Below are 27,570 nucleotides of genomic sequence, written 5' to 3'. Positions count from 1 at the left end.
GTTAAGATTTAAAAAAAATGCACACCATGAATCATTTAAGCTTATGTAACATATCAAATAGAAGTAAAATAGATTAAAAGCAGAGAAAAGCCCACATTAAGCCCAACACAATAATTTATGAAGTTAACATCCATATTTAACATTTTTCCCCAAATAACAAAATAAATGTGTGTGTAAGATCTATTGTTACAGAAAGAAAAGGACCAAATTAATGTTTTCATATAACAAATAAAAAAAAGGCACTAAATCAGATGATGCAACCAACGCTCTTATTTAAATTAATGTATGCAGTCATACTTTTGACATACATTTAACCTTGAGTCCCGCTTTTCAATAGTTTCATAATCTTTAGGGAAAATAATGACATTTATTTAAAGAAGCTACATAAAATGTACAATATTACTCTCAGTAACATCAATGGTTCTCCATTACTAATACTGTAACATGTTTAAGTAGTAAGCGTCCAAATACAGGATGCCTCTCAACTGTCTGATGTGAAGGGCCTTTAAAAAAAAAAAAAAAAAAAATTTTTTTAATATATATATATATATATATATATATATATATATATATATATATATATATATATATATATATATATATTTATTTTTTTTTTTTAGGAGAGTCTATGGTCAGCAGGACCACTGGAGACCATTTCCAATTTTAGTGTGATGAACCAATTTTACTTTAAGTGAATAGACGGCACATCAGCCTGCATGAGCTAATGCACGGTTTCATGTCTGTACTACCAAGAATTTTCAAATCCAAGGTAAAATACACCAAGATATGGTAGGGCACAGGTTATTTGCTTCTAAAAAAAATATTAATCAATTAGGAATCAACTGAAATTTGGCTACTATCAGAAACACTATGTAGATGTGCGTTTAACAAAACAAAACAACAAAAAACTGCAAGCAGGCTTAATGGGGGCTTTTACTGCTTTTCAAAACACATCTGTAACAATGTCTTTCATTTAAACACTTTATATTTATATCTCTGCAAACACTTTTCGGGCAGCATTGTTGCCTTTAGTCCAAAACTGGTTGCATTCAATACTTGAGGTAAAAGCACTTTTAAGATGCAATCTAGCAACATGTTCAGGGCTTTCATAAAAATACTTACTGTAGAAGTTAAAAACAGAATGGAGTCCTATTTTGTTATGCATACTGATTTGCCGGTTATACCTCTCAAATATTACCCCAATCCTCGAGCCACACAAATAAACAGAGTATGCAGGAATATGTCATTGAGGTATCCCTAAGCAGCCAAACAAAATCAAGTTAGACATAAATACTAGAGAACAGGCCTATTTAAACCCAAAACTTGACTGACAGATAACTGGCTTACTCCACTCCTTTTTCCTGGTTGTTTGTAACATGGTGTAACAGACTTGATGCAGTGTGGAAGCAAACAAGCAGGCATGTTTATGAAGGCTACAAGAGGGGAGGAGGAGAGAATGTAACAAAGAGCATCAGGGTGTGGGGAAAGGAGTCGGAATGGTGGAAAAATTAACAGGGGAAAGGAGAGCGAAGGTTTTCTTTTCCAATCCCGTTCCTCCCCGGGTTTGTCTGGAGGTTATAATGCGTGACACCGCAGAGGGTTGTTAGTGCTCGCGCTGCTGCTAGTGGGCTGGTTATTCGCAGACTTGAGTCAATGCAAAGTCATGCAAACAGGTAGGTAGTTCATGCACGCGTGCCACAGCCTAGCCCAGCTGGGGGTCAGTGTAGGCCACATAAAGAACAGGCCAGGCTACACAAGGCTCGGGCAGGTCATTGGTGTGCCAGTCATGCAGGGACATTGCTGTTGAGGGAGGGGAAAAAAAGAAAAAAAAGAAAAGAAGTAATGGTCAGATGGCAGGGCTTTTTAGCCTAAAATCAACAATCTGCTCCTGATCTAACACAAAGCAAAATTATTTCAAGGTTAGTAAGTTATGATTCCTGATATGCGTTAAAACTGGAAAATGACAACGGAACAAACAATCGGTTAAACACATATTGAGAAAAGCATACCCTATTTAAGACTCCCATTTAAAGTTATATACCTGTATGTAGTGCGCATTTTAAACACCCTTTAGCAAACCTGGAAAAAAAGTGCTTTTTACTGTGACAGCAATGAGCTGATTATAGAAAGTGATATGGAACAGTCCACTCTGATGTGTGACACTGAACAGGTCTTCATGTCCACTCTGCAGATGATCCAGAAACTAAATCTCTTTCAACAGACAGTCCTCAGGTCTAAAACTCTCCAACCATCTCACCGCTAAACGTTCTGTGAATACATTATTTTGTCACGTCATATTAGGGGGAAGGTAAACCTGACAGATTGCCAAGGTACAGACATTTATATCAAACACTATGGCACATAAGGTGTTGTCTGTCAACTCTGTAAATGCTGGTGGCTCCTTGTTCTCTTAGATACTTAAAACTAATTTACACCAGTATGTACACTAGCACAGGAAATCTATCAAGTCTTAAATTGCACCACCTGGAACAATTTCAAAACCTAAAGAAGTCTCTTTTTTTTCTTCGGGAAAAAAAGCTACCATTCACAATTATTGCTGCACCATTACCAACAATCATGCAGTCCTATTTGAAATCACTCAATTAAATCAGTTAGAACGTTTAGCAAGCAAATCAAAGATTTACACGAGACATTACATAATCCTATGCTTCGATGTATTTGCTGGTCGAGACTGAAATGAAACACTGACACATTAAACTAAAAGTTGCTTTTACCTCCTTAAAGCTACATCATAAAGAGTTACAATAGATGACGCAGGACAGAAAAGCTGTCAAGTCCACTGCAAAAAACAAGCTGAACTTGAAAATGTTACTACAGGTAGAGATGTGCATAAATACTGCATGAACAGGTAGAGCGGTTCCTCTTATCAAAAATTACAGTAACTTGACAAGGACACGCGATTCTTCTGAGCCTTGCAGTCTGGAAAACCTGCATGGCACAAGTTTACTACATAGCACAGGTTCAAGAAGGTCAGTGGTAGAGAGGGAGGAAGAAAGGATGTTTGGTGTGATTGGTCAGAACCTATTAAATATGCTGAAGCCTGATAAAAGGTAGAAGTCTTGCATGATGGGCGTCAAGGTAAAATACGCTTAGGGGGAGGAGGAAAAAAAAAAAGGTGCAAGATTTGGGGGCAACCTTTCTTGGCATCTCTACCTCATGGATCTGATCAAGAAGGAAAAAAAAAGAAAATCAATCGGCAGGAAATGCAGGAAAACATTTACTTCCATTAGAAATGAATGAAAACAGAACGCCTCAAAATAGGCACATCGTTCGGGGGACTTGTAAAATAGCTGGCTGCAGCATTTCGTGCCCTACTGCCATCTACCTGGCGGTAGCTGACTGGGCGTGACCGGGATACTGGCGCCGGGTGCTGGTGGCTTGTCTCTGCCGGGCCAGGAAAGACTGACCAGAACCAGTGTTGGCGAGTCGATCTTCAGCAGCCTTCTTCTGCAGAGACATACCCTGGTAAAAGAAACAGAGGAGGAAAGCTTAAGGCCCCATTTGAAAGTCACTACAAATCAGCAACACTCCAAGTCAAAGACAGCCCTCAAGAAGGAGCGCAGACTGTTAACACACATATTAAGACAGTCATTAGATTATTTGCTAGTTAGTCCACCAAGCCTGAGGTATAGGAAATTAAATTAGCTGACATTTAACATTAGTGCTGATTTAGCAGCTCATGAACAATAATACCAGCAACTGATGAGATATATAATGAGCAAACAGCCATTGACGTTATTGAATAGTCTGTGCTGCCATCTAGTGGTGATTTTCTTGGGCAAACAAAAAGGGGTGTTTACCCTCTGTGGTAGAGAAATGTATTATATCTGTTATCTACAGCAGAAAACATACGCAACATTTAAAAAAAGCTCCAATTATAACATTGTCTTTCAATGCTTTAGTAGATGCTTTGTTCAGCTATGAATTACTTCCTGACAGTAGCTATTTCTGTGTATTGCTATTATTACACTGAACAAAAATATAAACGCAACACCTTTGTTACTGCTCCTATTCCCCATGGGATGGACGTAGAGACCTAAAATTCATTCCAGATACACAATATAACCATCCCTCCCAAACAGTGGTCACAAATCAGTCCAAATGTGTGGTAGTGGGCACATCTGCTATATTGAGATAATCCATCCCACCTCACAGGTGTGCCACATCAGGATGCTGATCTGACATCATGAGTAGTGCACAGGTGTACCTCAGACTGCCCACAACAAAAGGCCACCCTGGAATGTGCAGTTTTGTCTCACAGCAAAATGCCACAGATGCCACAAGCAATGAGGGAGCGTGCAATTGGCATGCTGACAGCAGGAATGTCAACCAGATCTGTCGCCCGTGCATTGAATGTTCATTTCTCAACCATAAGCCGTCTCCACAGGCGTTTCAGAGAATATGGCAGCACATCCAACCGGCCTCACAACCGCAGACCTCGTGTAACCACACCAGCCCAGGACCTCCACATCCAGCAGGTTCACCTCCAAGATCGTCTGAGACCAGCCACCCAGACAGCTGCTGGAACAATTGGTTTGCACAACCAAACAATTTCTGCACAAACTGTCAGAAACCGTCTCAGGGACGCTCAACTGCATGCCCATCGTCCTCATCGGGGTCTTGACCTGACTCCAGCTCGTCGCCGTAACAGACTTGTGTGGGCAAATGCTCACATTCGATGGCGTCTGGCACGTTGGAGAGGTGTGCGCTTCACGGATGAATCATGGTTCACATTGTTCAGGGCAGATGGCAGCTGAGAATGTCCCAGTTCTTGCATGGCCAGCATACTCACCGGACATGTCACCCATTGAGCATGTTCGGGATGTGCTTGACCGGCGTTTACGACAGCGTGTACCAGTTCCCACGAATATCCAACAACCTCGCACAGCCATTGAAGTGGAGTGGACCAACATTCCACAGGCCACAATTGACAATCTGATAGACTCCATGCGACGATGTGTTGCACTGCATGAGGCAAATGGTGGTCACACCAGATACTGACCGGTTCTGGGTCCCCAGACCCCCAATAGCGCAAAAAACTGCACATTCCAGGGTGGCCTTTTGTTGTGGGCAGTCTGAGGTACACCTGTGCACTACTCATGATGTCAGATCAGCATCCTGATGTGGCACACCTGTGAGGTGGGATGGATTATCTCAATATAGCAGATGTGCCCACTACCACACATTTGGACTGATTTGTGACCACTGTTTGGGAGGGATGGTTATATTGTGTATCTGGAATGAATTTTAGGTCTCTACGTCCATCCCATGGGGAATGGGAGCAGTAACAAAGGTATTGCGTTTATATTTTTGTTGAGTGTACTTGCTTGGCCACAAATCTCAGCTGTATGTGCCACAGTGCATTTTAAAAAGAAGACCAATCGTCTGTATCACCAGGATTTGCTTCAGACTGTATAGGTGCTCCTTACCATATTGTACCAGGCTGACACAATCAGTTTCTCCTCGTGATCTCTTTGGCTCTTTGTCTTGTCCATTTCTTTCTGTTTGGAGGAAACATGAAGGCAAAATCAACCTTAGAGTGGAGGATGTTTCTAAAACAAATATTGGCACATGAGTCTATTACCGTATTTCCCGGACTACAAAGCGCACCTGAATATTAGCCGCACAAGCTAAAATCAGGGGAAAATCCTGTTTTGTACATACATTAGCCGCACCTGACCAAAAGCCGCAGGTGTTTCAATATTGACTTATCATATGTAAGAGAATATGCACAAAGCGAATTGTCAGGAAAGAGATGGCTGTTTGGAGACACACCCCTTTTATTAATATTTTGAAAATCAAGTTATGGGTACATATTTGCACATGTGCTGTGCTTCATAAATGAGTAACAAATGTAGTACATAACAGTAACCTACAGCACACCAGAAAAATAGATTCAGACTACCTTTTAGGCTCAGGTGCAGTGACACGGCTTTAACAAGAAGAAAAGTCAGTCATTCACCACCATCTTCCTGCGCACTAAAACCACCAAAGTCCTCTTCTCCAGTGTCGGAAACGAACAGGCTCAGGATGGCTTCGTCATCCACTCTCAGCTTCTTTCCTTCGTTGTCACTTTCAAAACCAAAGATAATCCTCATTGTCATTGTCAGTGTCAGAGTCGAACACCCTCTGAAGGGCCGTGGCGGTGTCCTCCTCTTCATCATGCAGCAGTCCAGCCCTTCGAAATCCGTTGGTGATCGTGGATGTTTGCACACTTTTCCACGCTGTCAGAATCCACCGGTAGAGTTGAGCACAACTTGCTTTTCGCAAGTTTATCGCCGCTCGTCATCCACGACTCCCGCTGAACGCATAGCGCTACTTTGAAGTTTGTTTTTCGCGCTACTTGTACGGCACTATGTTGCCTGGCGGATGGACATGTGACCAACATACCACTCTTGAACCCCGATCCTTCCGCCAGGCAACGTAGTGCCGTACAACAGCGGAACAAACAAAACAAATCGTCTTACGATATCACAAAAATCATGGACAATCTATAGAAAAGCCGCACCTGACTAAAAGCCGCAGGGTTCAAAGCTTGTGCAAAAAGTAGCGGCTTATAGCCCAACAATTACGGTACTTATTTTGCCAGGCCCTTTTTTCAGGCACCCTAATTCCCAACTAGATAATTGATTACCTCCAGTGAATGCAACATCCTCTCCTTCTCCTGCAGCTGGTTTTTCAGGGCTTGGACTTCAGGACCTGAACCTTGGTTCTGTTTGGGGTCCAGTGTTCGGATTACCTGTGAAGGACACATTCAGGTTATGTTTGGGGGTTTTTTTTGTGTCCCATACAGCCCGCCCTAAAGAATACTATTCATTTATGGACCCTTTGCTAGTAAACATTTACTCACACTCTTGGCTTTTTCGAGGTATTTCTTGTATCGCTCCTCCATCTGTTTCATGTCTTCATCTTTTTTCTTCAAGGCCTCTTCCAGCTCCTCCACTCGTTGGACTGAGAGGGGAAACAGCATCTTAGTTTAGATTTCCTTTAAACTGACTCATACATTTTAATGTCAGTGCATGAAGAGTTACCTGTACAGCAACATTACACACAAAATGTTTTAAATGTCAGCGTGTTTTGCATATTCAGATATCACCGTAAACTCACTGCTGGTGTTGTATTTCGGCTCCATTTCATCAATGAAGGCATTTTTCTTCAGCAGCTCATTATTCAGCTCTTGTACTTTTTCCCTAAGAAAAAGAACATTGCACCTTATATCAGGTAGCTCACAATATGAAATGCAGAATTAAGCGACATGGGCAAATTAAGTTAAAACACACTCACATGTGCTCCTCATATTTCTTCTTCAAAATAGAAGACTGGAAGAAAAAGAAGAAAACAAACAAAACGGGCGAATGTGTTAGAAATCGTGGTATCAAAATTCAATCATTCCTGTACGTTGAACTGTTTTTGGAAAAGATCATGATCCAAGATGTGGAAAGATGAAGAGATGAAGAGACCTTCAGTATAGTCAAAGTGTTGATGATACTGAGAATGTACAATTAAAGCAGGAACCTAATTTCTTTACATTTTGAATCAGCACCAGTCCCCAATTTGACATCAAGGCGACGTGCAGCCAGTATAGACAAAACTCATTTTCAGAGTACTAAGAGATTACATGCTCCGATTGCTACAGGGAAGCTAGAGGAGAAGACAAGGACTTTGGGGTTTCTATCAGGGGAGGGGATTTAAAACTACTCACAAGAACAGAGAATATTTGCGACTTGCTACTACTCTAAAGTGTAAATGCTACATTCGGTTACACATTCTTGTCAATATAAATATGTTTTAAAAAGCTATGCAAACATCAGAACTGAAAAGTCTAAAAGCTGCAACTTGCTGAAATCACAAAGATATACTTACTATAGTCTGACAGTGGAGAACAGTTGGAAAATAACAATAACAAAAGAACAAAATGGCAAAAATTAAAAAGAGGTGCCAAATGTGACATAATAATCTGACAGTTTCACATCTTTGATTCTCACATAAATGTTGCATCTGTACTTTCAAGGTTATTTGAGGGAAATAGTTTTCCATTCTCTTCTTTCTGTTGCATGATTTTAGACACTGTTCTCGTGATATTGAGTGAAAGGAAAGATGAGGCTGATACTGAGATCTAAGATCTACAGTGACGGACAAGAAATTAAACCAGAAACCCCACAAAAGAAAACAAGTTTTAGATCAGTGTTAATCAGGCAGTAAAGACAAAGTTAAACATGCACGTAAACTCTCTTCCTCACATCAACCTTCCTGGGAGATGCTCCAAATCGCATTTTCTTAAAAATCTGTTGTCCCATACTAGGAACTAGTTTGAAAGAGACAAGGAACAGAGAGGAGGGCCATGAAAACATTTAGCATCAGAGGTGAGGCGGCAGGCAAATGTGTTAATAAGATGGAGAAAAATTAGAGTTGCTGAATTGCTGAGGAGCTTGTATTAATCTCGTTCACTGTCGCAATCAAGCCTCAAACACCTGTCTTTAACATGGCTAGACATCGTCCCAAGAAAGCTAGTGTGTCTAATGCTACAGCAGAAATAATTGTAAATAAATAAATAAATAAAATGACATATGCGCAGAAAGGGGAATGCAAAAGCTGTTAGAAGTTGTTAATGTTTACAGTGCATTGAGGTAAGCACAAGAATTAAAAAGGCTGATGTTGTGAAAAAAATGTTCGTTGCCTTTTTCACTATTGCACATGACTTTCCAGGACCTAAGCCGTCAGTAGAAACAGAGCACTGCACTCTCTGAAGTGTAGTTTGATTGCTTTCTGTGTTTACTGCCACCAGTAAACTGGTGCTGGAATTAAACACAGTATGAGTACATGAGTACAAGCATTTACTTACATCATCTGCTTTTGAACCCTGTTCTTGAAGATTCTTTTGTAGCTCCTCTACCTGACTCTGTTCCTCCATCAAGCGCTGATTTATCAACCTAGATAACAAGTACAACGTTTCACCACAGTGTTGTTATTTTCAACAAATCAGTGACCAAACTGCAAAATAAACTGTTGTAGATCCAATATTAGAAGGAGATTTTTAGCTGATAAGTCATTCACTGAAATACAACAAAGACAAGAACAACTGTGTGGAGAAGTAAAGGCGAGAATCACCCACATTCCAGCACACAAGTGAAAATGTGGCTCAATATTAATATGAACAGACCAAAAGGAAGAACAATATTATTGTTTGCTCTTCTCAGATTCTATATCAGTGAGACACTGGGTTCAGTAATAGGTGATTTCCTGTTAATACCAATAAGCTATATGTCTTTGTGCTCGATGCCAACCTGTTCTCTGTCTCCAGTTCATTTTTTCTCCTGTTGGCATCCTCGAGTAGACTCTGCAACAGAGCGATCTTCTCATTGTCTGATCCCTCCTGAGCCAGTTTCAGCATCTTGTTTTCATGCTGAAGACGAATCACGTGTTCTCTAGAAACACAGAAGCATCAAGAGCATTAAACTCAAATAACAAGCATTCTTGTTTTATACCACAGTCTCAAAAATGCTTCAGAATATTAGTCTAAATGATGAACTTAAAATTCGCAATATTTTGTTATTTATTTATTTTATCATCTCGTGTTAGTATAGGGCACAACGTGCAGAAAGGGAAACCTCAACCACAACAGGAAGAGGGCTCACTTTGAAATGGTGTACTCCTGTGCACGGAAACATACACACAAGCAAGCTCAGGTCAAGTAGTGAGTGTAAGTGAGATATTCACTTCAGCGTAACTAATCACTGTAGTGAATCACCTTATTACAACACTGTCTGCTTAATGAATTATACCTATGGCCTGCTCCGTTTTAGTGCTCCTGACAGTGTTACAGCAGTGGGTTAAATCTGACAAATTCCACACTTGAGTCAAAAATGTTATCTACACAAATTTGGTTGGATATTCCCTGTATTTAATACAGCAGGAGATAAAGCTTGAGGCCAGCCTTGTCTTGGGCTCTAGTGTGACAGACAGCCAAATGAATATAAAGCACCTGAGAGCCTTACATTCAGCTAATCACCAAAACAGCAGGATGGGTAGGAAGCTTTGTGTCAAGCCCTGTTTTTAGGGCATGGCACATGAATCCATTCCAACTGAAGAACTGTTGTTTCCAAACAATTTATTACTGACTACAGGTACTGACTACGACTTTCAGGTGAGGTGCAGTTGGCTGAGGGACTGAATTTTCAGCTGCGAGTGCGACTCCCTGTTTTACAGTTCAGATCAAATGAACAGGCAACAGGTGCCTCTTATAAAAGCAGCATGTTGATACTGAAAAGTCACCAAAAGACATCAACTGGAACATAAAGTCATTAGTCATTCACAAAACAACATGTTTTCATCATTTACCTTTACAGTAAATGAACTGCCTGGATGGGGTTAACCTTCCCTCTCCCTGAAAGTAGCTTTTAGAAGATTTGTATACAAATCCACATTTTTCCTGGGTTCACAAGTACTGAATAAAAATTTAAGCATATTATCCAGCCAACAGAAAATCCAGCTGTCCTGGAAAGCTGCTGGCAGTCTGATGTAACTCACACTCAATTATTACATAACGCTCTACAGGGTTTTTAAGCTAAACCCATCCACCATAAAACAGCAGAGAAAGCCTTGAAGCGGGCTTGAAACTATCTGGTTGTAAAATAAATTACACTAGAGACATACTTTACTATCCAAAATTTAGGAATCAAGCCTTAAAAAGTGAATTTATTTTACCAGAGCATTAGTTATATTCTTTTTGCATAGTTTGCTGTTGTATTTGTTACTCAGTTATTAGTTTTTTGTTCTTTTTTATTTTAAAAACCAACTTCTAGGATGATCTAATATCATTATTCTTCTCTTTCATTTAAAATAATCAAACTGGCACAAAAACATATGGGTTAAAACATATACACACACACACACACACACACACACATACCGCATCTCTGGAGTGGTGATCTCAGCAGCCAGTGAATCAGAACCATCGTTGCTACCCAATGGGAATAAACCTTTAAATACAGATATTAGTTGTAAATAAGATGAGCAAGAATTCATTAAACTTATAAGAGGCAAAGCTACACCTATTATATTTCAGGACAAAGACATTTCTTCACCTGATGTGAACTGTCCCTCTTGAGCTTGAACACAGTGTAATTCCTCAATAGTTTCCTTCAATGAATCTCTCTCACTTCGCATACGCTATAAAGAGACAAAGAGTCAAACGTGTGAATGAGCGAGACAGACAGAAGGTCAAACAGCAGAAGTGCAGGATCTGGAATCAACATCAGTGTGCTTAGTAGTAAAACATTTCCAGTAAAATACTTTCCAGACAGCTGCGCAAGTACCAGTTATCAAGAGCCTTTGGTCAAAATTTCCTCTCATGCTAAGTTACAAGGTTTGGCTTTTCTAGCTGTAACAAATTTGATTTCATCTAAAAAGAGAAACAGGTCTGAAAGAACAGTAAAGTGGCATATTTCATAAAAACAAAACAAACAAAAAATTAAAGTAATTCTTTTGTATGTCATCAGTCCTAATTTTAGTCACATTAAATATACGTACATCTTTTTCTTTTTGTAAAGAATCGACTTTCTCTTTGAGGCGTTTATACTCAAACTCCATCTTGTCCGCCTTTTTAGACTCCTCTGACAGTCTGTTCTGAAGTTCAACCACCTGTGAAGAGAGATGACAGTTCAAAAGAAGACCTGATCGCTAAAAAATTATTACACAAGCATGAAAATTGTAAAACAGTACTAAGACTGGGAAAATGTAAAACTTATTTATTTAGGAACAGGTACCTGTCTCTTGTACGTCTCCAACTGGGCTTTGGCAGCATTCGCCTTTCGTAGCTCTTCCTCTAAGCCAACATTAGCCTGCATTAAAGCTGTGGTTTTCTCTTCCATAAGCTTGTTCTGGAAAATACGGACATACATTTTTTTTTTTAGACTGAAAGTCATGTTTCACAATCTGATTTACACGTTTTCAAGAACTGCAGTGTTAGCACTCATGAGAATAAAAGCTGTATTAAAGTTGCTGTGTGTGTGCGCGCGTGTGTGTGCGCGCGTGTGAGTGAGAGATTATACTTGTCTTCTGAGCAGTCCCATGTCCTCCAGTTTCTTCTTGTAGTGTTCCACGGTGCCCTCCAGTTTTGACACCTTGTCAGATGAGTGCCTGCGATGAAAACAACAAGCAGTTTTATTTTCACCACTGTCATACTGATCCTGCTGATTTCCACACTGGATTAGTTAAAGTTTAGTTTATGGACAGATAACAAGCTGTAAAGCTAAAAGTTTTTTAAGCCATAGTGTTTTCTTGGCTCTTTTATTTTCTGTCTTTAGGCCAATACATCTACTAATGAATGAATGCTAAAATTAAAACGTGTGCTTCACAGCACCTTAGCTAGAATTACTACAAACAACAAAGCTCCTGTCTTATTAGTTTTTTAGTTTGTTTTAATTTAATAATTTTAATATGTTAAGGGTTCGTTTTGCATCCTCAAAATACCTGAGGACATCAATCTCATCTTTTAGAGACTGGGCCTCATCAGCCAGTGATGTAAGGTCTTCATTCTGGGACTTCACATCCAAAAGTTCTTTTTCCAGCTCCTCACAACGGATCCGGTAATCATCTTTTGCTGCCTCCAACCTAGAGGGAATTAGAAACAAGTGTCATTGAGCCTGCAGATTTTGGGCATTAATCAATTCAACCCTGACTTGTTGAAATTCCTTTCCACGTTGCATGCAAATCGAGACCTGAAGGTTTCTTCCTGTAGCTGCTCCAGTTGCGTCTGCAGCTGAAGATGTCTGCGTCCAGCAGGGCTGTTTATATCCTCTATGGAGTCAGACTGGTTAAGTCTCTCCATTAAGACCTGGTTTTCTGCTAGCAAACTGCTCTTCTCCTCTTGCAGGGCTGCCACCTGGAGAAAGGGAAGTGTTGAAGAAAAGGCCAAAGAATGGGATACACGAAATCATGAGTGAAATGAGAGGAATGGGATAAGAAAAGGTGAAAAATGGGACAGCGTGGAGAAAAGAAAGATTAACGGGAACACAAAAGGTGTGGAAATGATCGATTGAAGGGATTTTAAACACATGAAAAGAAGAGATGCAGAAGGGAAACAAGTTAGAGATGATTTATAACTTTCACAATGTAGGTAAGCTACTTTAATTTGCTTGTTTCCTTTACAGCATCCAGGTCCATTAGTTTAACAAACACACACCAAACACACCTTAATAAGGCAAATCAATTAACTCCAACATGGCAGAGAGAGCTACATGGTTGGTGTTTTCTCAGTGTGATGGGCAAAGCAAAGCAAAAGCTGCTGCTGCATTTTAATGTAAACAGTAAAAATTAGATATATTGATATAATTTGTTGAGAGAAAATACAAACCTTCTTTAAAAAATTAATATAATCAGTCAATAAGGAAGGGATTTTTATTAATTTGCCTGGATCAAGTCTATAAACATGCCTTAAAACACTGGAAAATAATTTAATCCTTCTGGGACTTTAGGAAAATTATCTAGTGAATCTATTTGCTCTTTTTTATTTTATTTAAAAATGCATTTTAAACTAATATGGTGTGACTCACTCTCTCTTCTAAAAAGCTTAACACTTCCATGTCTAAAATTCCTACGAAATTCCTTGTGAAAATTCCCTTATGGCAACAAAACTGTATCACATCAAAGATGCGAACCGTGCAGCTCAAAACGCAGGAAACAGGGTGAAAATCAGCTGCAATTAATTCCAAAACCAGCACACGGGTTCCTCAAAAGATACCAAGTGCCTTCAGGTACAGGCTTAATAATTTTGCTGACTGCTTGCTGATCAGAGTTATGCAACCAAAAAAATAAAAAATAAAAATCTGAAGACTGCATAATGTTTAAACAGTGATGAACGCATTTTTCCAATAAGTGACTCATTTCTGAATTCAAATGTTAACCTATTTCCCTCGCTTTCTACTATTGCTGTGGAAAAGCATGGGACACACCAAGGTAAAAGAAAGCCACATCTGACACAGCCAGACCAAACTGCAGTTGTGCCTGGTGTGCTCCAACAGGACAATGTGTACAGTTGCACAAATGCTTGTGCACAAATGCTTGTGCACAAATGCTTGTGCACAAATGTGTACACATACATGCACACAGAATTTGGAAAAGGGGAACCTGTTGCAAGCAGGCTAAAGAAAATCACACACCATGAACATAAGAAAGAAACAAAGAAAATAAAGTCTGGATTTACCCTCTCTTCTAGCTCATTAAAGTCTAACCTCAGTCTATCACGCTCCTCTTCTGCACGGAGAGCCTTTAAACCAAGGCAAACAGTATTGAAAGAGTAAAGAGGAAAGATAAGAGGAAACTGATTCAACACAAGTGGAGAGCAAGTATCCCTTTAAATTACAGCTCCACTTTTTGGCAACAACTGCAATTAACAGTCTTTCATTTACAGTGAAGATTTTGGGCTGGTGGGTCAGATCGCCAATTTGGCAAGGCAATTATTAAATAAGGAACTATGGGACATGCCAATCAGTAGCAACTGAATCAACAATTTTGATGACATCAATCCAAAAATGGAGCTGCTTTTAAAGTGTAACTAAAAATATCTGTAAACTATATTATGAAGTATGACACTTATGTAACAAATGAGTTAGAGCAGAAAAGTTGTTCACAACCTTATTGTAATAGGTTGTAGTGGAGTGTAGTGGAAGAGTAAATGTACACGGTGCTAGCTGTGAAGAGCCTAAAACCACTGGCCGTTATTCATACAAAACCAACCTGCAAGTCAAGCTCGCGACACCTCTGGGCAATCTCTTCCTTGGTAGCCAAAGCATCATTCAGCTCCTCAACTGTCTTCTTCAGCTGAAAACAGATTAAGCATAAATCAAGAACTGCTGCTCCTCAAAATGTTTTATGTAGTACACTTAATAAAAAAGGAAAACAATTCCATGCAGACTTGTGAAAAATTAAGTACATCCTTAATATTTTCATATAAATTAAGAGGGTAAGTAGCAGTCAGGTGCTGCTAATCAGTGGATTCACTGATCAAAAAAAAAAAAATAATAATAATTTTAATTCAATCTAATCCAATAGCAAAGAAGGTTTATAGAAAGACAATATAAAAGCAGTAAAACTACACACAACAATAAAAACATTGTTGTTTTTATTGTTTTTATTAAATTTACATCCAAAAGATTCCAAGTACACAAAATCATAAGACATAATCCTCCAACCCCCCCCCCCCCAAAAAAACCAAACAAAAATCCACAAGGTAAATAAGAGAGACATAAAACTAAAGAACGCTACTGCACAGGTAATAAAAAAGTTTAGATCCTATGACATCTTACTCGTGTTCTTCTCCGTCTGCAGCCTGAAGGAAGTGGTTCAAATTCTCTGAAGGGGATGAATCTGGCTCAGCACAATAGCTCAGCCCTTTCACACTACCTGCTGCTCATATACAGCAAGGAGTAGACTGTGGGAAAACTATTATTTTGCTGGCTACCTTCACAACTTTGTTCAAGCCTATGCTGTTCTTTGCTCTAACATGATTATGAGAAAAAGTTCATAGAAAAAGACTGAACAAGTATACAAGTATGGATAGTTTTGATGGGTTGTCAGGATTTTTTCCCCACTAAAACAAACATAGAAACAAGGCTTAGGTTTGCAAAGCTACATCTGAGCAAAGCACAAGAGCTCTGGAAAAGAGCAGATCTTTGGACAGACGACAGACGAGACCAAACCGGAGATGTTTGGTGACGATGCAGAGGAAAAACCAAATACAGCCAATCAGCACACCTCCTACCATTTGTCAGCCACAGGATATGGCTGACAGATGGTACGAAGCACCTTATAGTAATTGAGTGGATCATGAACCGATCTGTATACCAAAGTATTGAAGAGTCAAATGTGAGGCCATCTGTCTGACAGCATGGCCAAAATTGGGTCAACAGACCAAGCACAGCAGCAAATGTACAAGAGATTGCTGAAAAAGTAACGATCACACTGTTGCAATGACGGAGTCAAAGTCTAGATCTCAACCTGAGTGAAATGCTGCATAGGAGCTTGTCAAAGCTTGAAATCTACATACCTGTCTGTCCAGATCCACATATGAGTCAGTTCCTCCTGTAGCTGGAGTCTCTTTAGTCATCAGCTACAGATACAAACAAAAATGATTAGAAGTGAAAACAACACTAGCGATGGATACCATTAGTTTTATTGGTATCAATATTACTATTTATCATCATTCCTGAATCGAATAGGTTTCAAATTTATAATTAACAATACCAGTGACCAGAGTGTGTTTTTTTATCCATAAAAATGTGACCAGTTAGCTGTTGATCACTAAAAAGCAAGAATCAAAGACTCTTACTTTCATTTATTAGTTATTATATGCACATAATACTTTTTAAAGGTCTAAAATAGATAACAAGGTACCTCTTGGATGGCAGTCATGACAACATGCTGCACCGATTCTTCCATCACCATTATGGTTTTGATGTATTCTAGGGATTAGAGAGAAAACCAAAATTAAGAGTAAGTAAGTATAAAGTAGCACATAACTTTCTGAATCAGTGGGTAAAGCAGGGAGACAACACAGAACATGGGCCTCTTAAATCCAATATTCACCTTGTTTCTGTTCACAGGTGACAGCGCAGCCCAATATAAGTTGTAACATCCTTCCAAGCTCAGCTGCATCAGAGTGTTCTCCAATAAGATTAACATCAGGTAGTGGGAAGTCATTAATATCCTGGCCTAAGACCTAGAGACAAGGATGAAATATGTAAGGGCTATACATTGTATTGGTTTGTATTTATTTATCAGGGTCAATGCACAAGAACATGAATCTCCTAAGAGAAGAGATGCATTCTACCAGATTTACATCAGTTACTAGATCATTTCTATCCACAGTCACCGGGGAGATCAAGCAATAAACACAAATACACAAAATCACGTAAGCAAGGAAAAATTATCCTAACACAAATTCAACTGGTAGTTCCTTCAATAAAACACAGACTGTAACACAGCACCAAATCCCATATAACAATTACTGTCACACATAAACACAAATAGATCAAGAGGATAAAAGAGAATCCCCCTTTTAACATCACATGAGAAAGAGTGGCAATAAACAGTAGTTCAATGAGCTTATTCCACTTCCTGCCAGCTTTAAACATAAAGGCAGATTGGAACAAAGCAGAGTTCCTTCTAGGAACTTCACAGTCCCCTCGAGCTGTGAGCTCCAAGCTCTGGTTGTGTGTTCTGGGGGGTGGCGCACAATATTATGAACAATTTAAAAAAGTGAGTTGTACGTCTGCATTTTTTAAAGTATTTTACATATTATATACACACATATACAGTGTTTTGGGGTTTAGTCCATCTGGCAACCAGATGAGTGAAAGAAATAGTATTCACTGACCAGTTGCAAGTCATTGCTGGAAGTTGACTGTAGTTGCTGGGAAAACGATTGCTAGAGTGCCAGGCACATAGGCCTGTGTAACCTGTCGCAAGGGGAAAATGTGTATTCCTCAACCAGATGGCAATACCGCCTTGTGATTGTTTTGGTCACTACTATATTGTTGCGTTTATAGTTTGATTGGAAGTGATGGACTTGTCGACAAACTCTTGCCAGCTACTCTCCGAGCTGTTAAACTGTCAAAAGTGAAACAAACCAGAAATGATGAAGGGCTTTATACAAAGTAAAAGTTGTGCCTCAGTGCTGCAGCCAACACGTTTCACAGGACACAACTTTTACTTACAAGTCGAATGGTCTCCATTTCCAGTAAGTATCACACTTTATGAACTTATCCTACTCCTCAGCTAGAACAACACGACAGATAACCTGAAAAGTAAACGCGATTAACTACAGACCACCATGGCAATGTCTTAGCAACCTAGCAATCGGTAGTTGTATCACATCCAATAAAACAGTAAATTTTAAACAATAAAATCACATCAGAAACCTCAAGAACAACTGGATTATTAGGACTTGTGATGACTTAAGCTGACTGGAGTAGAGTAGACAATCACTTCTCCTCTACAAGAATGTCTGGATGTAAAGTACTGAAAGTTCATTTTAAAATCATTATAATAATTTAAATACTCTCACCTCCTGGATATAGTCTAGGATGCCTTTCAAGATTTTCTTTAGATTGCTGATCTGTAAAAGAGAAGAACGTATATTATTAGTAAAATTCAGGTTTAATCAGCAAATACTGATAAAAAAGAGACCATTTGACAAAGCCCATCTCATGCACACTTTGCTATTATTGAAATCAAGAGTAAGTCATGTTTACCTTTAACCTCCAGTTGTCTCCAACGTCTGGCTTGATTCTACTAATCCAAGCATCACTAAAATACACTACATCTCTAGAAATTTCAGACAAAAAACAAAACAAAACAATGCAAAGTGGGCTTTGGTAAAAATAAAAAAAAAGCATACCAAATTAAATGACTGGGGTTTTTTTTATTCATTTGTGGACTATGGATTTAATATAACTTTATAGAGATTAAACTGTATTTGTTTACCTAAACTTTACAATGATGTAATAAAATTCATCAAAAACTGATTAGAAACATTGCATTTTCTTTCTACACAAACATTAACAGTAACTACTTACATTTTCTGTAGAACTTGTGCCATGACAACACCACTTGTCAGGTCTTCTACAGTCTTGCATGGAGCCTCTACTCCAAATGTCTGGATCTGAAATAAGTAAACAAAGCGCTGGTTACAGAACTAAACTATACAATTATACAGGAGTAACCAGTGTGTTGAAAACAGCATAACATGTTTGAAACACTAGAAAAAACCTATTATAAGATTAAACGCCCTGTTTTAGGGAATCCCTTGCTCACAATCATACTGTCACAGCTGTATGCTGGCTAGTATCATCACACTTATCTGCTGTCCACTGAGCAGATCCACCGTACGCATTGCAAATTTTATAATGGTGCCTTTTAATAACTCTCAATCATCCACAGTACTAACAAGAACTCACACTTACTGCTCTTGCGGACTTCACTTGTCATTCTGCTCAATTTCTATTATATCATTATTTCATTATGTCCCTTCTAACTATTTCACATGTCTTCTCTTCCTACCCTCCATATTTTTCTGTAGCATACCCCTCTGGCAGAAAGTCTGTTGCCCAGAAAGAAGTGATATCAGTCTGCATGCCAACTTTACAAGAGCCAAAGGAAGAAGATACACTAAGAAAAGGGATGAAAAACCTAGTTAAAATCCTGTTTGTACATAATTCTGTCTCCCTCACTTTCTATTATATAGTATAGTATATACATAATGCAAGGCCTCTATTAAAAGTAAAAGCCAACCAGCCGTCCACATATTTTGCTCATCAACAACGACACAGGTTAGTGAGGTTTGTTTCTTGCGGCAATCTATTTTTCTGTGAGTGACATAAACTGAATGAATGACACAGAGGTACCAAAAAGACACCAGCAACTTTGTCCCGGTTCTACCTGCTTGTCTCTGTGAGTGTCATCATTTTAATTCATGTCTAGTACGTTTTCCCACCCTGCTTTGTTATGCCGGGGTTGAAATTGAAAAGGCTGAACTGAATACATGTTTATCTCGCTGCAAGTCTGAGAGACTGACTGGACCAAGACTTTTACAAGTGTTTGCTGTCACTACCGAGTTTTAACATTTATTTAAAACTGAGTGTTTTATCTTTTTTTTTTTTTTTTTTAAACAAGATTAAAAATGAAAAATGAATTCACTGTTCTACACACCCACACTTATTGATAAGTGGAAGAAAATGGATGGATGGATGAATTTACTGTACTAAACTAATTTGATTTCTAACTATTTTAACAGTTTCACACTAATTTATATTTTAAGTTAACAATTTAAGTCTGGGACCATGGGAAGTGTGTTATTATGTCACAGAAAAGCAACTAACGGCACTATTTCATCATTAGGAAAGAACAAGATTAGTAAACAAGAAGACACTTGACACTGTGCACCTTAGAAGGACACAGCTCATGTGGTATGAGGAGAGCATGACATTGCAGTAACATCCATCTACAAGGAAAGCTTTTAGACTAGAGTTGTATTTAGGCTGGACATGAAAGGTAACGCTACAGTTTAGATGCGAATTTTGAGTCTTTTCCGCTTGTCTTTTTTTTTTGCACTGTAATTACATTGGGGGGCCAATTAGCTGCAAAACTTTATCTATTACTGCTTTCAAAATAAGCGATTTGTCAAATAGTCCTAGGCAGCAGGAACAGAAAGCCAGACACTGGCCAGGAGCCAACACAAAAGAGAACCTAAACAATAGTCGTGATTATGTAACACCAATTACTGGGGAAAAGGCAGAGAAACTTCACCTGATTACCCACACCCACAGTTTTCACTCCATCTACCAGCTCACTTAAACTCTTTTGCCAGCTTTAAAGTACAGGATACAGTTACTTACTAACTTCCTATATTTGATGGAACTGGGATAGACGATAATAGCAAGACTTGCCTCTTAAAACATTTGCTGTGTTAGCTTTTTTAGGCAGTATTAAAATGTGTTACTAAAATACGAGCACGGCAACAACACAAATCCCTTTTCTTTTGAACAGCCACTGAGTTAAGAGGAACTGAGACAAGACAAACATCTAAGTAGAAACGGCTGCATGGATCCCTATTGTTATGAACTTAGTACTGCACAACAGCAATATTTGGTCTGCATCGTTTCCTTTTGCAGGAAAGGCAGACAAGGAAAGAAAATAAAGGAATAGCCAGCCCTGCAAAAACCACACTGACCACTAACAAACGTGACACTATGCCGGGCAGTCCTTAGCTGACAACACGCTGTGAGAGTTGTACAAAAGAAATGAATTCACGGCCCCTGACACGCAATGTGCTTTTGTGCTTGATTTAACGTATTACCTCAAGTCATCTTAAATCAATCAGCTACTTTTCCACTTTGCTGACTGATAAAAATTTCCTTTCATTTTTGTGTGGCTGTAGCTTGAAAAAGATCCTACACTATTCTTTCTAAACAATAGTGGCTTTCATGGTAATGTGAGCTTGACAGCTTTAGCTGCATGTCCCACTGTCCAAACCAGCGCAATACATAGAGTAACACTATATAACAAAGCATCGGAAAGGAATGTATGCTGATGTGATTTCTAATAAAAGCCAAAGCTGACCAGTGCAGGTGGGTTGCTTTATGTGCAGGTGCAGGACATTGTGCAGTCACGTTTTCCATGAATGAAGCCAAGTATCATTCTGTTCAGTACACTTATCCTCATAAAAACGCCTTTAGAGATTAGTTAATTATGTCACATTTGGTGTCTTGAATGTTGATCAGGCACAAATCTAAAAACAATTAACCCAGTAATTACATCAGTCACAAATAGCCAATCAGCCTTCAATCAAACCTAATGTTTATCGCCAATATGCTGGATTACATCACTGAATATAAAAAATATGATTTAATTTTATATCCATCCCCTTTATAGTCTCTACGTTTATGTGAATCAAGAGCTAAATACATGCAATCGGTAGTTACAGAGGACTAAATCTAGTTAGTATTTCCTATGCTTTGGTAAATACTGTCTTGGAAAGAAAACTTCGGTGATAGACCTTTGTGTTGCCTCGACTAAAGGGCAACAGAATATGAGCCCCAGTGTAAAATATTATATATAATATTTTATAATATAAGCCTAATTCAAACTTTATTGATTTCAGATGGGATGTCAACTTTTGAGATAGCGCTAGGCTACTAAATGTCCTCTGAATGACATCATCAGCTCATGTTCCAATCAGCTTATTTTAATTAAACTAATCGTGGAACCCTGAAGCACTCGTCCAAGAGCAAAACTGGGCTAATAAATGTCCTCTTAATTATCAGGATCACCTTCCATTCAGCTTGTTACGATTATACTAATCAAGAAGCCTTGAAGCACTTACGAGAGAGCAAAATAAGGCCAACAACCACTTCAGCAACTACTGGAATAGTACCGTCTGCACACCCTGGATTTTTATGAAAAACTGCTTCGACAGCTACCCTTTTGTCCTGCTCAAGGCAACTTCTCTTAAACAAGTGGGAAGCGGTCCAAAGATACCTTCTAGATATCCACTATAGTCCCTAACCTATGTTTAAAACCGAACTCTGGTTTGTTTTCCCCCTTGGTGTGGTTCACTTTTATAGATTGTGAACACAATAATCGCAGGTGTGGACAAAAACAACCAATTCGAGACCCTTTGAAGATGTTGGTCTCAGTGCGGCTCCAAATGAACTACAGAGCAGTTTCTTTATAGATGTGCAAAGGTCTGTATGGGCTAGCAATTAGCCGTGAAAAAAAAAACCCAAAATTTTCCATGTTCTCCAAATGTCCAGAACACAGCACCTTCTTGCTGTAGTTTACTTTTATTGCTCCTTCCGGAAATCCATCTGGCCAATAAGCGGAGTGAAAATTCTCATGTGATTTGTAGTGAGGAATTTTGCTTCGCTTGGAGCTCACTTGGATTTTTCTCTGCGTTAAAAGAAACCAGGCAAAAGCGACATGTTTACTAGCACCCCATATGGAAAAGAAATAGTAAAAACTTATATGATTTACTCATGAAAGTGGCCACTTTCTCATTACTTTCATATATTGTTTTAGTAAGTATCCAAAACATACAAGTTTCATTATATATATTACATTATATTACAATTATATATAATTTTTCAATGGATCTTACAGTATATCTGTTTTCACTCTCGTATGCTTTTCATACAAGTTTCACACAAGACACAATACACAGATACAAACTTTATAAGAGATATATATACAGTGGGGCAAAAAAGTATTTAGTCAGCTACCGATTGTGCAAGTTCCCCCACTTAAAATGATGACAGAGGTCAGTAATTTGCACCAGAGGTACACTTCAACTGTGAGAGACAGAATGTGAAAAAAAAATCCATGAATCCACATGGTAGGATTTGTAAAGAATTTATTCGTAAATCAGGGTGGAAAATAAGTATTTGGTCAATAACAAAAATACAACTCAATACTTTGTAACATAACCTTTGTTGGCAATAACAGAGGTCAAACGTTTACTATAGGTCTTTACCAGGTTTGCACACACAGTAGCTGGTATTTTGGCCCATTCCTCCATGCAGATCTTCTCGAGAGCAGTGATGTTTTGGGGCTGTCGCCGAGCAACACGGACTTTCAACTCCCGCCACAGATTTTCTATGGGGTTGAGGTCTGGAGACTGGCTAGGCCACTCCAGGACTTTCAAATGCTTCTTACGGAGCCACTCCTTTGTTGCCCGGGCGGTGTGTTTTGGATCATTGTCATGTTGGAAGACCCAGCCTCGTTTCATCTTCAAAGTTCTCACTGATGGAAGGAGGTTTTGGCTCAAAATCTCACGATACATGGCCCCATTCATTCTGTCCTTAACACGGATCAGTCGTCCTGTCCCCTTGGCAGAAAAACAGCCCCATAGCATGATGTTTCCACCCCCATGCTTCACAGTAGGTATGGTGTTCTTGGGATGCAACTCAGTATTCTTCTTCCTCCAAACACGACGAGTTGAGTTTATACCAAAAAGTTCTACTTTGGTTTCATCTGACCACATGACATTCTCCCAATCCTCTGCTGTATCATCCATGTGCTCTCTGGCAAACTTCAGACGGGCCTGGACATGCACTGGCTTCAGCAGCGGAACACGTCTGGCACTGCGGGATTTGATTCCCTGCCGTTGTAGTGTGTTACTGATGGTGACCTTTGTTACTTTGGTCCCAGCTCTCTGCAGGTCATTCACCAGGTCCCCCCGTGTGGTTCTGGGATCTTTGCTCACCGTTCTCATGATCATTTTGACCCCACGGGATGAGATCTTGCGTGGAGCCCCAGATCGAGGGAGATTATCAGTGGTCTTGTATGTCTTCCATTTTCTGATGATTGCTCCCACAGTTGATTTTTTCACACCAAGCTGCTTGCCTATTGTAGATTCACTCTTCCCAGTCTGGTGCAGGTCTACAATACTTTTCCTGGTGTCCTTCGAAAGCTCTTTGGTCTTGGCCATGGCGTAGTTTGGAGTCTGACTGTTTGAAGCTGTGGACAGGTGTCTTTTATACAGATGATGAGTTCAAACAGGTGCCATTCATACAAGTAACGAGTGGGGGACAGAAAAGCTTCGTACAGAAGACGTTACAGGTCTGTGAGAGCCAGAGATTTTCCTTGTTTGAGGTGACCAAATACTTATTTTCCACCCTGATTTACGAATAAATTCTTTACAAATCCTACCATGTGGATTCATGGATTTTTTTTTCACATTCTGTCTCTCACAGTTGAAGTGTACCTCTGGTGCAAATTACTGACCTCTGTCATCATTTTAAGTGGGGGAACTTGCACAATCGGTGGCTGACTAAATACTTTTTTGCCCCACTGTATATATATATATATATTTTTTTTTTTCCATATGGGTCATTAACTGATACAAACTATAGTTATGAAAAACGTATCGTGTAAACTGAGGTATTGTAAACTGGAGGCTCCAATTTTGCTCAGGTTCAGCTCACGAGTCAGCAGTGTATTAAAAGGGTTGACCAGGAACTTCACATTAGACTACCTGGTTTACCACAAACATTTTTGGCCATCACAGATAATTCTTGCATTAATAAGAACACATTGACTGACAGTATAGACCATAAAGGGCCACTGAACCAAAACAATGCTTCATCAAGATGTGTTTCATAAGCCACTGCAACACGTAAACTTGGTTTCATATGTACTTTTGGAAATGAGCGTGTAGTGAAAAGTAAAAACTCAGCTAGTCAACCAAAAACAATAAACAATCATGTTATTATAAATGTCAGCTGTAGTACATAAGTTGGTGGTAACACATGGGGTGGACTGAGACCCAACAGGAAATCCACACCTAAAAGTTTGCAGTAACAGCTGGGTCAGGACATGCTCAGCTGTGGAGAACGTGTGCACGACTAAATAAAGTTTAGAATGTAAGCGATCACGTATTAAGAGGCCGGATTAGCCTTTTTCAAATCTGCAGCGCATCGAAACCCTAAATCACAACATTGATAAATACACCAGACTAACCATCTCCTGTGTGTTTTCTCAGATTTAATGGTAAATGGCTGATTCTCATATAGGGCTTTCTACTCAAGCATTCTGGCCTTATACAACATGTCTCATTCACACAATAACTTCTCTCTATGTGTGAATGTGCAGCATCTAAGTGCTGCACATTCACACTCTGATACATGCATTAAGAATAACTCTGGGTTCAGTATCGTTCCCAAAGACACTCTGCCACGCAGACTGGATCAAAAAGGATCAAACCACCGACCTTCCAGTTAGTAGATGACCTGCTCTACCTGCTGTGATACCAAACCTTCCCAAGGGCAAATTAATGAAAAACAACAAAAACATTAAATCCTGTGGCTTTTATTCATTAATTCTTTTTAAACATCCAGTAATTTCATATAATGACAGTAAAAGTACATGATGTGTATTTTCCAGTCATGTGCAACCCTATATATTTAAAGTATGAGTTGAGAAATATCTATACTATATATATTAGTATAATATATATACTAAATATCTAGTTAATTTTTCATTAACAGTCTGGATAATTACCAAAGCTACACACACTCACATGTAGCATGCAGTGGGAGATAATCACGTGTTCTCAGTCCGGGAAATATTCCACTTGTTTTAGCTGTGGGCGCTTGCAAGGCGGACCATTCAGCAGGCAGAATACATGAAGCTGAATGGCTCACCGTGAATTTAAAGGATAATTGCCTGCATTGCTCTTCATGCAAACACATTTGGATATTATAGACTTTGAACTAGAAAGCTGGGAAGGTAAATAGTGTTTCTCCAAACAAATCTAGTATTTACAAAGTCATTAAATAGTACTTGCAAATTTAATTCAAAGAACATGCATGAAAATCAGCTATGCTTGATCTTAATGCTGCACTAATCTAAACCAGTAACACTTGTCTCGTTTTAGTCCTAATTAGTCACTGATGTATCTTCACTGTTAATAGGCATGTAAGGTATGTGAGGCATGTTTGCCAGATCCATTATCACTATGACAAAGGTTTACTGGGCCTTTTCACAAAGGGAATCAATTATTTTATGCTATGTGTGTAAAACTAATCTGTGGGGTCATCTACTGCTCTTCTTGACACATCTTCAGTGAAGTTTCTGGAATCACTGGATGTTTTATGGCTTCAAGTATCACACAACAACATCCAGGTGACCCAAGTGAACCTGCTCAGAAACCAGCTTGTGTGCAGATATGCTGACATTAGAGAAGCAGGGTAGCATGCATGAACTCGGCTCCAATATAACCAACACCAGATAGATGTTTCCATTATACAATTCTGACATTTCTACCACTAGAGTATTGTGAAAACATGTAATTTTTCCATGCAGAGTTTTCATAACGTTCCATCCAGTCAAATGCCTGAGCAGCACTTTATTAACCTTAAGGTCACTGGTTTAACCATCAGCAATCGTCACGTCATACTATGGTAAATGAGGATGTGACAGCTTTCCAAGTACAACGTGTTATGCCTTTTCTAGAAACCCAGTGTTGGGAGACCTCATTGATCAATGTAAACATATACCAGTCTGCAGCACGTGACTCTACAGTCCGACGCCTTTAGCTTAAATCCCAGTTTTCAGCCTCTGAGCATCAACAATATAGGGTAATGTCTGGTTAAAAATCCAAGCCCAAGAAGTTATTTAGCATTAACATTTTATTCAGAAGAAGGAATGAGGAAGAAAGGCGAACATAATAATATGCTACACTGAACAACGATGACAGGAATTTAACCCCAAAGCAGACGCCGAGCGTTTATCCTCATACCATAAGAAAAGACAAAAAAGGTTTGACCAAAAGAAGCTTTAAATCATAACAAGGCCAATGCGGTTTGACACACCATTCGGTAGGGATTTAGTAAACGAAAGCTCAAATAACGTTAGATAAAAGCCCGATTACACAGCGCATGAATCAAAAATCAATAGTTAAGCCATGGTATGTGGTGTGCTGGCGGCTAGCAACCAACACATCAGCAGCTAAACACAGCAAACAGCTGGCCTGCATACGTAACCACTGTGAGGAGAGTCATTTTCCTCTAGCCAGCTAACGTTACTCCCGTTAGCTCTTCGAGCTACCATTAGCCTAGCTAGCGTCGCCGGGGCGCCGGAGAACCGTCTGTCAGCGGAAAAACAACTATAACTCGATTACTTACCCATGTTAAGAGGCTTTCACACACTTCCATACGATCCAAAGACTCTGATGTACTCATCGTGATCTAACGTAGACCGACTTTACGTGGCGAAGAGAGCCTGAACTTGATAGTCAGCTTCATACACTCCCGAGATCTCTGGCTCTCTGGGTGTCTCACAATCCGTCCGCCAATGGTCGGGTTCGCTGGTTCGCTAGTCCGGCGTCTACCAGAGGCGGGCTGTGTGGGCGGAGTCTATAGTTCGTTTTAAAGGGCAGTTCTCACTTTGAATGTACTGTCAGCACTGGCGTGCACAGATAGAGACGAGGTGGTGCTGAAGCACTTGCCCTTTTGCCCTCAGTCCAAAAAAGTGCCCTTTTTGAAAGACGTGATT

At 39.4% G+C, this 27,570-nt stretch overlaps 1 protein-coding gene across 2 annotated transcripts; it reads right to left on the bottom strand.

Annotated features, from left to right (window-relative positions):
- Window positions 1–672: 672 nt before the first annotated feature.
- On the bottom strand, window positions 673–27,356 carry hook3 (hook microtubule-tethering protein 3). Of its 2 annotated transcripts, XM_085359734.1 has the most exons (24): window positions 27,201–27,356; window positions 18,597–18,682; window positions 18,273–18,345; window positions 18,086–18,136; window positions 16,606–16,738; window positions 16,414–16,481; window positions 16,067–16,129; window positions 14,758–14,841; window positions 12,741–12,904; window positions 12,493–12,633; window positions 12,072–12,159; window positions 11,787–11,900; window positions 11,551–11,661; window positions 11,106–11,190; window positions 10,931–11,000; window positions 9,306–9,446; window positions 8,864–8,951; window positions 7,306–7,340; window positions 7,129–7,211; window positions 6,872–6,972; window positions 6,656–6,760; window positions 5,451–5,522; window positions 3,347–3,483; window positions 673–3,183 (listed from the first exon to the last, which is right to left on the bottom strand). In XM_085359734.1, the coding sequence occupies exons 1-24, from the start codon at window positions 27,255–27,257 to the stop codon at window positions 3,171–3,173; spliced, it is 2,163 nt and encodes a 720-aa protein (XP_085215860.1). In that variant the 5' UTR covers window positions 27,258–27,356; the 3' UTR covers window positions 673–3,170. The 2 variants fall into 2 exon arrangements, with proteins under 2 accessions (XP_085215860.1, XP_085215861.1); XM_085359735.1 differs by having other exon boundaries at window positions 673–3,483.
- Between the last annotated feature and the right edge of the window lie 214 nt (window positions 27,357–27,570).

Source organism: Diplotaxodon limnothrissa, linkage group LG7 (genome assembly GCF_057381915.1).
Source record: "Diplotaxodon limnothrissa isolate DT_005_m linkage group LG7, D_limnothrissa_male_GT1.1, whole genome shotgun sequence".
In the NCBI taxonomy this organism is placed as follows: domain Eukaryota; kingdom Metazoa; phylum Chordata; class Actinopteri; order Cichliformes; family Cichlidae; genus Diplotaxodon; species Diplotaxodon limnothrissa.
This window is presented reverse-complemented; position numbering and strand designations above follow the sequence as displayed.